This window comes from Cebus imitator, unplaced genomic scaffold, assembly GCF_001604975.1.
Source record: "Cebus imitator isolate Cc_AM_T3 unplaced genomic scaffold, Cebus_imitator-1.0 Scaffold249, whole genome shotgun sequence".
In the NCBI taxonomy this organism is placed as follows: domain Eukaryota; kingdom Metazoa; phylum Chordata; class Mammalia; order Primates; family Cebidae; genus Cebus; species Cebus imitator.
The window spans coordinates 2,391,655-2,403,619 of NW_016107564.1; the positions used below are offsets into that span (position 1 = coordinate 2,391,655).

General features: G+C 39.9%; 1 protein-coding gene across 1 annotated transcript in view; it reads left to right on the forward strand.

Annotated features, from left to right (window-relative positions):
• The first annotated feature begins 6,819 nt into the window (after window positions 1-6,819).
• C1QTNF7 (C1q and TNF related 7) overlaps window positions 6,820-11,965 on the forward strand; it is a 109,863-nt gene continuing 104,717 nt past the window's right edge. Inside the window, exon 1 of the mRNA XM_017498714.1 lies at window positions 6,820-7,088. Within this exon, the coding sequence (XP_017354203.1) occupies window positions 7,076-7,088 (13 nt within the window). The 5' untranslated portion in view covers window positions 6,820-7,075. The remainder of the gene's footprint in view (window positions 7,089-11,965) is intronic.

Genomic DNA, 11,965 nt, shown 5'->3' on the forward strand with positions numbered 1-11,965 from the left:
ATGACATGAAGCAGAAAGTGTAAGTACCCTGTGCGTGAAATTAACTACCACAGCTTTACAGCATTGAGAGCCCTTATAAGCAGGGCTTTATTCTGCTAAGAGAACTATGCATGCAAGAATTAGTAGCCAAGTGAGAGACAAAGTCATGCTTTTATTAACAGCTGGGACAGTGCCCATTAATACAACCCTCTGGTCTGGAGAAGAAAAGCTGATCTCTGAGAGTGGTGTTAAAAAGCACAAGGCTTATGCTTCAAAGTTGAAACAAACTTTGCTACTCTTAGCCTAGAACCCCTTAGTCTGTAAAGCCAGTGCTAAACTCAGTTTTTGTTGTTGTTTTTTCTTTCTTTCTTTTTTTTAATCAACTGTACAGACCCAAGATCTAAAACAGAGTAAAATAATGGTGGATTTACTCTGTGGGAGATGACTTGCCTGTAGCTACATGAAAACAGAAAATTGAAGATCATCCACCTCACCTGAGAACAGGGAAAAAAAATGTAAACATGAGGATTGCCCACCCTAAGAAGATAGATATTTCCTTGGTCTACCAAAGAATAGAAAAAGAATTCAGCCAAAGAAGCCCTAAATGCTTAAGGTTGTGTCCCCACAAATAGTGAACCATGGTCAGTAAATTTCAGTCTTGGACCGAGCAGATTATAACTCCTTTTTTGTTAAAGGGAAACTAGACAAGGGAAGGAATGTTATGGAAAGGAAAGGCAATAGAATTATCTCTTTCTCTTCTGTGGGCTGAAGATGAGATGTGAGCAGAGGGCTGGGAATAATTCCCCCCTCTCCACAAGTGTCATTACATGAATGTGCTTTGCACGATATTTGTACCACAATGTGCTCCTCAAGTTAGCATTCTTTGAATCAAGCATTTTCTTGTAAAACTTAGAATATTTTACCCCTTCATAGAAGACTGAATGCACCAATGTACCAATATTTTCCACCTTCCTGTATCCATGTCATTTGGTGGATTCTTTCACCGACTCTCTGGACTTGAGCATGAGACTTGTGTTAGCCAATGGGTCAATAGCAAACTTAGTTCAAACAAAGACTTGAAAAAGCACTTGAATATTTCCAACTTTTCCCTTGGGCCCTCTCAATCGCCTGAGAACATGTCCAGACTATCCTGCCGGAGGATGAGACACAAGGAGCAGAACCAGTTCTCTAGCCAAGGCCATCCTAGACCAACCAACAGCCAGAAGACCACTAGACATACGAGAGTCAGCCTCAGCCAAGACCATAACTGCCCAGACAAGCATAGCCAAGATCAGAGAAACTCCCCAGGCAACCCACAGATTTATGAGGAATAATAAATGGTTACTTTTTTAAGTCACTAAGTTTGGAGGTTTTTAAAATATGGAAATAGTTAATTGACATACCCTTCTTGGAGATTCCCATCCCATATATAACTACGGTCTTTCAAACTTCTTTTACCATGGAGCATTTTAAGAGTATAATTCCACAGACGATACTCCAGGGAAACACTAGATATTTTAAAGGTGTAACAATAGACGTGCTCCAGGCTGCCAAGTTTAGAGATACAATAAGGAAAAGACAATGAGGATTTGATGACTGAATGTTTTGGAGAAGAGGAGGAAGTAAAACCAATAACATGTGTTTAAAATCCTAAACACTTGAGAGGACTGTGGTATTAATGATAGAATTAGGCAACTCAGGAAGGGTGAGTTTAAGGGGAAAAGTTTTGATACAGTTTGAGATAATAAACCTGAAGGAAGTGCACTACCTCCAGGAAGTGAGATCCTACAAGTATTAGAAAAGCACAAATGATGCTGAAGGAAAGGTTGCATTGTTCTGTAGATTCTAAACGGTGAATACCTGACCCATGAAAGGAGACCTGCAGAGGATGAGAGTCAAGAGTTAATTAAGGCACCTCAGATAGGTGTGATATAAGTGGCCACAATGTGCAGAGGCCATGAGTGGAAAAATGACCTCTTAAGGCCAATAGCAGAGTTGAGTCTGTAACTCAGACTTTTGATTTCCTGGTCATCTTACCACACTGCTCAGGAGTCATTTAGCCACTAATTAGATATTGGCTCAATGGAGGGTAGCCAACCAAGATGGTAACCTAATTGAAATCATATTGCATGAAGAACACTTAAAATCATTGAACTTGAAGAAAGGAAGATAAAGTTGGTTGGGTACAGGGGAGGCTGAAAATTGCCTTTGGATATCTAAAAGGCTCTTGCTTGTGGAAAACAGAGCATAAATATTCACTGTTGCTCAGAGAATTATTCTAATACCATGTGAAGTCATGGCCCCCTTTCCCTAGGAGCAGTCTAGCAGAAGTGGTTTGGCCATCTGCCAAGGCCATGCAGATGGATCAGGAATAGAGAGAGAGAGTGAATTAAAACGCTCTCAAGTCTTATTCCAAATCTATGATCCTGCAATCTACAAACATATATTTTCTGGTCTCCTTTTCTAGTTTTGACTATCTGCAATAGGTTCACCTGCTACCCTAAATCACCAAGAAAGTAAAAAGAGGACTTCAGATTTGCTCACCATGACCAAAACCTACGAAAGGTGAGTCAGACACTGCAAACTCAAAGACATAACTTCTGCACCTTCCGTGTCTCCAGTATTCAACACTGACAAGCACATGGTGGGCATCTGTGTGCCATCTGACAATTGGGAAGAAGCACAGTTCCTCCTGAGAGGTTTCCCTTTGAAGTTGGGTTGGATCATTTTCTACCACTCTGAATAAAAACATTTCAGTTAAGCTCCAATCTCCAAACATTAGTAACATATTCCAAGGGGAAGATGGAGTTTTTAAGCAAGGTTCATTTCTCCTTGACCTCTTCCTCAATGTCTTCACATGTTTGATAGAACTCAGCAAAGACTGTATTATGAAATCCAGAGGAAACCACCTGGGTTTCAGAATATATTCAAAACTTGGATGCTGCATGCAAGCAAAGGAGTAGAAATACAGTTAACACACATAGCCTAATATATGAAAAACATGAAAAATGCTCAAGCCTTACAATTGCATTCAGATAGGAAAGTGTTTATGCCTCTAGCAGTTTAGAACATCTTTCAGAAGTAATCTGTACTCATTTCAAATACTCATCTTAGCAATGAATACTAAAGAAAATACATGGGTTAAGCATATTCTCTTCATTTGACATTAATGTGTTTTCACCAACACTTGAGAGCTTGGATTGCTAGAACCAAACAGCTGAGGTTCAAATCCTAGATTTGTTTCTTACCTTCAGTGTGTTGTTGAGCAGCTCACTTAACCTCTCTGTACTTAACATTCTTCATTGGTAAAATAAGGATAATGTTGGTATCTACTTCATAGGATTGTTGTCAGCATACGATGAGTTTGTACATTTATGGAGCATTAAAATAGTGCCTTGTACATAGTTAATGCTCAATGAATGTTTGTAATTATTGTACTGTTGCTTTGAAATCATAGAGGGGAAAAGGATCTGACCCATTTTTTAAAAGTTTGTGGAAGGAAAGAAGCTGCATTTCTAGTGGAAATGCTTCAAATATCTGAGGAGGAAAAACAGTGTATGAACTACGACCTTCTGTACTTCTGTTCAGAGCAGCCAAAGCAAGTAGGAAAAGCATGTGGCCTGAGTGAATGGCAGTTTGTAGAAATATTAGCTCTTAGCATTATAAGACATTTACTCGATTTCCACTGAGAAGCAGTCTGGAACAGTAAATGTCAGAACACACAGTAAAGCAAACATTTAGGCAAGTGGAGTTTATAGTAGTAAATGCTATGGAGAGTATTTAACTTGTATTAATAACAGAGTTTTAAAATTTCCTTTATACTCTGTTTTGAAGAATGGAGAAAAGGCCCATGAAAATCTAATAATAACTCGTTGGATAATTTTCTTAATAAATGCATACATTTTTAAAAGATGGAGAGTAAATTTTGTTTTCAACATCTATTTCTCTCAGTAATCTTTCCATGATTTTCAATTTACTTAGCCTATTAGCACACAATTTATAAAGCTCAAATTTATACAAGTACTCACAACTGGCATTTAGCTGGATTATCTTTGCAAGAGCAAGAAAGTAGGGATTTATGGTTAATGTAAAAATAGCTATCAAAGGGAAAAAGGTTTCAGTTATATATGATGAATAAGCCCTAGATATGTACCAGAAAGCATAATATCTATAGTTAACAGTACTTACTGTATGTTTAAACATTTGCTAATAGAATAGATATCATTATTCTCACATTAAGTGTTCTTATCACAAAATAATAATAATAAATAAGGAGGGAGAAAAAATTTGGAGAAAGTGGTTATATAGGTGGCATTGATTGTGGTTTCATTGGTGTATATTTATCTCCAAATTCATCAAGGTGTATACATTAAATACGTATAGCATATTGTGTGCCATTTTACCTCAATATGGTGTTCCATAAAACAGCTATCATTTGTTGAGCATTTATTATTGGGTTGGGGCCTTTTCTCCATTCTTTAAATATAATATTTTATTTAATAGTCCAAGAAGTTTTCAAAGTACTTGTATTAGAGCAACTGACACTAGCTACCTCTGACAAATATATGCTAAAACTCTAAGGAGAGACACAATGTAAGTGTGTCTACTATTCAGTAAGATTCGATGCAGGCCAAGCAGCTCTCCTAGGCAGCAGACCACTGAGGGATGCCCCAGGGTTCAGCCTTCCTTCTATTACCGGACTCCCCCTCCTCTGAGTTATTTGCTTCCAGTTACATGGAGAGAAGAGGGAGAAAGAGTAGGCACATCAGCTCTTGATTACCTCAGCCCAGAAGTATCACCCCCATTACTTCTGCTCACATCCCATTGACCAAAAATCAATCACACAATCAACCACACTGTAAGTCAGGCTGGGAAATATAGAGAGGAATATGTAAGCATCGGTAAGCACCAAAAGTATCTGCCATATTTATTCCCTTGTTACCAAGAATCAATGTCCTCTCTTCTTTTCAAACACAGAACATGCCTACTGCCCCTGCCACTGCCCCCCCCCATCTCAGCCCCCAACAGTAAGCAAACTCTAATTTCACCTGCTCACTGCATTCACCTCTGAGGTGACCTGGACTTCTGGGGCATGTGGAGTTCTCTGCATAACTCTGGGTGTGATCATCTCTTTATCCAGTGACCTATGAACTAGAAAGGAAGTGATCTATGAATGAAACATACAAATTCTCTCTCTCTCCCCCCCCCACACACACACACCACACAGACACACACACACAGACACACACACACACACACACATACACACACACACAAACTATGTTAGTCTGTTTCATACTGCTGATCCAGACATAACCAAGACTGAGTAATTTATAAGGAAAAAGAGGTTTAATGGATTCACAGTTCCACATGACTGGGGTGACCTCACAATCATGGTGGAAGGCAAAAGGCATGTCTTACATGGCAGCAGACAAGAGAGAATGAGAATCAAGTGAAAAAGAGAAAAAAAAACCAAAAAGAAAAAGAAAATCAAGCATTAGGGGTTTCCCCTTATAAGACCAACAGATTTCATGAGGCTTATTTACTACCATGAGAACAGTATGGGGGAACTGCCCACATGATTCAATTATCTTCCACTAGGTCCCTCCCACAACACTTGAGAATTATGGGAACTTCAATTCAAAATGAGATTTGGGTAGGGAAACAGCTAAACCATATTACACACACACACACACACACACACACACACACACACACACACACACACACATGATGTAATAGCAATAAGAGAACCATAATATAAAATCTGATTTGGAAAAGGGAAGAATGGGAAACACAGCATAACTTTGCACAGTGAACATACATGTCAATATTTCTATTATCTACCAATTGATCTATTTATTTAACTGATTTTTCTATTCATTTAGGAAATTTTAATACATCATAACTATTCATTAATCTATGACTGGCAAAGTATGTATTGTCCTATGTTTACTTCTATACAAACTTTGACATATTAACCAACTTTAATGGGAACACATATGCAAACCAAAATTGTCAAAACTGTTGGTTGGTGTGAACATATGCAATACTTTATTCAGCATTTTTTGAATGCCTATTATCTATCAGGTACTAAGCAAGATCTCTTTTGAGATATACTATCAAATATTTTTCAAAGATCACACTGTAATCTGAATTCACAAATGCTTGTGTGTGTGTGTGTGTGTGTGTGTGTGTGGTTTAGTGGGTTTAGTGGCAGTTGATGGAAAGTAGTAAAAATAATAACATTTATAACATTGGTTACAGATCAAATGTCAGAAGATTTATTCAGCCACAGACAGACACTGCAAAGTATCTTCTCTAGTTTATGGTTCACATATAGGATAAAGTTTAAAATAAGGCTAAGACTAATGCAAACATCATTTCAGGTAGTTTCCCCTTTTATGAAAAAATCGCATATAATAATTCAGATTTTTCAACCAGATAAATTAGGCATATATTGCATGGAAATAATTCTGTTAGCCAAAGTGATGTTTAAACACAATTTCACTCCTATCACTTTTCCGTAAGTTGAGGCATACACTTTCCTATGTACTCTTTTTGCTGCCAGTGAAATGATACCATTTGGTCTTTAGGCATCACTTTAAAAGGCAAAGCAACTAGAAGTAACATGGTGAGAAGAGCAATGGATAAAAAAGAGAAAGAGAACTGTTTAGATACCTGAGACCCCTGCTTTTCATTTGCTTCAGTCTGGGGTTTGCAGAAGAACACTACCCACTCCTGCTCATTCTTAACTAGTGTATATATTAAGCTCTTTGAAATGTGAGTATTATGGGAAGGATCGCAGTTGCTTTAAATTATAGAAGTTGGCAAGTGCCTGGGAGAAGGAGTGGGAGGTTGTTTAAACTGAGAAAGACAGTTGCAAAACTTCGTACAACAGCATGAGCTCCAAGCTTCAAACGCATTCTCATGCTCAGACGAGCACTTTATTTTTCATCAGGTTATTTTTGCATTGTTTTGGAGCAGCTTCGAATAACAAACACATATTTCTGCTTTAAATTTTAATGGTTGCTAAATTCATGGGACAACCAAAGCAAGAAAGCCTCATGTTTTGGGGGAAAGTTTGATATCAGCAATGTCCAGACAAGGTAAGCTACCATTTTCACTGCAGTTTTTCTCTTTTTCCCTCCTGTTTGGCCCTCATCAAAATATTTACTGGGAGAACTTAAGACAGCGACTTGTAAAGAAATGGGGGAACTTGTAAAAAGTATGTCAGCAAATGATAAACCAGAGGTTAGAAAACCTCTGCAGGAGAGCGTCCTCCTACTTTCTATTCTGCTTGACTCATGAACCTCTGTAAATATCTTTCACTATACGAAAAATGCCATTTGTTTCAGAAAATAGAAGGGGAGTCTTCAAAATCTCCAATCTGATTAACTTAGTATTTGTCAGTGTGGTGACAGGCTAACTCATTCCCAAGTCAGTTTATCTATGTTTTCTTATTCTGTTATATGCAACTCAGCTTCTGGAGCTGTGATTCTTCTACTAACTTAGAAATATTTCCCAAGGAAGATTTTAATGTCATTCCAAAAATCCTCCTAAGTACAGTTACGATGGCTTCTTATGAACTTGTTTTGCAGAATATGTTTTTAAAAGTTAAATAAATCATTTGCCTTTTTCTTTGTAACTGACGCGGGAGGATGTTATAGACATTATACATCCTGGGAGGATAAAACCGTTCAACTCAACATTCGTTAATTCAAGTCACTATTGGCTAAAAATGTTATCTAAATAGGGTGACTTTGCCCTACGATTCTGCCTCATACACAGGTAGGGAGCAGTGAAAATAAGAAATTTTCTTGTTTTTCTATGCGTTAGTCACATGAGAAGTACCTTGTGGGTTGAGGTGGAGGGTCATATAAATATGTGATGTGTTTTTCCTATTTCCCTGAGAATGTCTCTGTTATCAGTGTTCCCATCTTTCTGAGGCAGAATTCCAGGTGCAAAAAACTAGATCGTCACAGAAATCTGAACATTCTTCGGGCAGGCTGAGATTTTATCACAGCTCCACATTAATTCCTTCATGCACACATGCGTGCTCACAGGCAAAGGTTATAAAACCCTGCGGATTTGACAGAGCTTGAGGGGTGCGGAACATTTTGGTGACCTCAGGCTGCAAAATCCATTGGTACAGAAACATTAGCAAGGCTAATTTCTCACCCGTTAGACCTGGGAGAGCAACGTGAGGGCCGCCTGGGACCCTGCTCTTGGGCTGAGAGGGCTCTGCCTTCTTGCTACACCAGCTTTTTCTCTGTTTCTGGAATATTTTTTTCCTTCTGTGTCAAATTCTAGTTACATAAAGTGAACTGTTGTGGCCTCCCCTGCCTGACAATCTCAACTATAAGAAAGGGATTAAGGTAAGAAGGAGGACACTATTTATAGAAAAGCAAAACAGCAGCTCAATCGGCTCATTGCAAGGTGATCAGGATACACCATTAGTTGCGGGTCTCCCATAGTTAGTGCAGTAAGTGCCTGGCCACTGCCAATTCCTTATCCTTCTCTTTCCCGTGTCTCCTTCTGTTCTCCTTTTCCCGCCAATTCTATCTACACCAGTTCATAGAACACTAAGACAGGGAGCAGTAGGTTAGACAGACAAGATGACTGTCTCCTTCCCAGTCCTCTCGGCCTATCCCCAGGCCAGTCAGGGAAGCCCCCACCCTATTTGGAGTGGGGTCTCCGGGACCCCACCCATGACCTCATTGCAGACAGCTTGAGAGCTGGGATGGCCAGCGGTTGCATGGCGCCTGAGTGCACCCTGGGGACGGGTGTGGCAGAGAAATGCACAGTGTGGCATGACGTGACTGCTGAAAAGCCGGAGCGCTAACTTCCTCACGGGCTCCAATGGAGGCTGGCGGCATCTCTGGAAGTCAGGCCCACCAGGCCCCACCCCTGGGCCCCAGAAGGCCCCAAAGAGGACAAAAACAAAAAGGCTATTAGAGTTGCTAATGAAGCCCTAGCCAGCTGAGTCATCTAAGGCGCAGTCACTGGGGGTGCTTTGTAATAAAACCTGGACAGAGCCCTGGAAAGGACAGGTCAGGGTTGTCGCAAAAAAGGGCGCTGATGAGAGAGGCCCACAGTGACCTAATCGCACCTCCTTGCCTCAGAGAGGCTGGGAGAGAAAGGCAGCGTCTGCAAGGGACAAGAGTGTTAACCAGTGAACTGCCGGGAGTGTGGCAGCCATGCTGAATTAGCTTTGGGTGTGAGCCTGGCTTCCTCCAGGTTTCTAGCCACAAGTTTGTGAACCTGGACCTGAAATGCCCCAAGGTTAGGGATCAATGGCTGATGGGCTAGAATGAGACACCATGGTAATTCAGTAAACCTTAACTGAGTGTCTGCTCTATGCCGGATGCTTTACCAAGGTGCTTTGAACGTGTCCTTGATAAAGATAGACCAAACATTAAGAAGCATGGGAAGAATGGCAGGAACACAGAGGGGCTTTGCAAATCAGCCTGCTGAAATCAAAGAAAGCTTCCCACAGAGCTGCACTTGAACTAGACCTTGAAAAATGAGTGAAATATCATGAGAGAGCCAAGTGGGCCAGGGGTTCCCAGGCAGAGGCCAGCAGACAAAGGCACAGAGGTGCAAAGACCGTGGATGTGCCCATAAGCCAAGTAGCTTGGGTGTGGTGAGGCTTTATTTCCCCAAGTATCTTCCAATGAACAGAATTTTCATGGGACATTATTATAGTAGGAGGATAACCAAAAGTACTTCCGGTCAGGCAAGTCTCGGAATGTTGAAAGCTGTGCACTATGGTGGATCAGAGCTCTGGCTTAGGGGTCACAAATGCCTGACTTCAAATCCCAGCTCTGCTCTTTCAATGACATGTGAACTTGAGGCCATTCAAACATTAGTTTCTTCATCTGTTAAATGAAGATAGTAATCATATACATCTTCTATGAGCATTCTGAGGATTAAATTAGAGATTCTGTGTAAGAGTCTACTATCAAAATGCCTGACATATAATGAGAGCTTAGAGAATATTAGCTATTCTTACTAGCTATTAAATGTCAGTTTCTTTACCGCAGGACATGTCGCATGTTTTAGTTGGCTAATGTGTGCTCTGGCTCCTGTGATTGGATTATTAATTAAAATCTAATGTTTTCCAAACTCATTTGACCATAAAACCATTTTTTCTGAAGTATCACAATGCATGCTGGCAAATGGCGAGATTGAGTCATCTTGGTGAGTTGAGGCCACATGTCCTTCAAGCATTAAATCAAAGTTTCCCGAGATTCAATTGAAATTTACCAATCTCTACCAGTCACTTCACAAATTCTCTCTGTATGTCTAAGAAAGAAGCCCAACAATTCGGATTCTCATATCTAAATAAATTGACTTTTTTAAAAAACTGTTCAACTTTTAGGAGGAAAAGTAGCAGCAAAGCAAATTCTTATCAGGATTTTCACACTTGGCAAGTCAGCCTTTCCCTAAGTTTGAGGACCTACTGTGGTAAAGGACAATGCAATAGGGACAGTCTGGAAGAAAACATCATCCTGTCTTCAAGGAGCTACCAATTGAATGGGGAAATAAAATGTGAATTCCAATAACCAAAATGCAAAATTAGATATTACAATTTAGAATATAAGAGAACTCACAGAGAATGGGAATTCAAAGAAAAGAAGACCACAGGCCCCTGGAGTAACACCAGTAATTAGTCACATTCTTGGACATTTATCAGGTACAAGGAGCTGTGCTGAGTACAATAGAATTAACCCACTTATATCTTACAACCGGGTCACAAGGTGGGTGTAGACTTACCCATTTGACAGATGGGAAAACTAGGCCCCAGAGAAATTAAGTAACCTAAGTAACCTGCCTGCAGTCTTTCAGAACCTGAGTGGCAGAGTAAGGTTCCAAACTTGGGTCCATGTAATGCTCTGTATCCCTCACCCAGGGAAGACTCCTCAGAGGAGATAACATCAATTAAGCCTTGAAGAACAGTTAAGGATCGGTGAGAAGGGCCTTCCAAGCAGAGAGGAAAATATGAGCAAAAGCACAGGAGACTGAGAGAACAGCGTGGAAAGTACCAGGAAGTCTTCCCTGGCAGACAAAGTGTATGCATATAGTACAGAAGGAGATAAGCTTAGAATACTTGGTTGGAATCAGATCACGTTAAGTCTTGAATGCCAAATCACAAAGTTTAGATTTTTTTTTTAATGAAGTAATCATTTAGGTTTGTAAACAAGAAAGTAACGCGATGAAAAAAATGAATTGGATGAGTAACCATTGCACAGCTGTGGCAGAGGCTAAACTTCCAATTAGGAATCTAGGTATGTCCACGCAAGAGACAGCAGCAGTGGTTGCTCACACAGCTGTTAAGAAGCGGAGGTGCACATCTGGCTTGGGTTACACCAAGACTTTGACCATCTCAATGACCTTTCAAAATGACAACCGTGAGACCTCAGTAAATCCAGATTCTACATGGGCCCCAGTTTAAACCCTGTAAAATGGGAAGGGTAGGAGAGGCTAAGTTGACCTCTGAGGTCTCTCTGACTTCTCAAACTCTATGAAGATAACACTCTAACCGCTTTTATGGAAATCATAAACTATACAGTTCCCTATTGAATCACCAGGTTCCAAACTTCTCTTTCATATCAAGCAGGCATATTTCCAAAAGAACGTTAATGCCTACAAAATTTTATGCATTTACTGCTATAGCAATTATATAGTAATAGTATTGGCACACAATGATTAGGGGAGGGCGCATTTTTATATATTCCTTTGGAAGACACTCTTTTCCATTCTTCTGGTTATCTGTCATTTGCAAAATTCAACTGTCTACCTTTCATGACTGAGAACTTTTTCTGCAGTTTGTGACATATCAAAATCTCACAGTGCTGTGAATGATAGTTATTCATGTAGGTGCCTTATGATCTTCTGCAGCTCACAAATAGGTGGTACACTTTTAGAGAGCAGAGATAAATTATCTTTAGATCCTCCAATGCCTTACAACTATAGCAGGTCT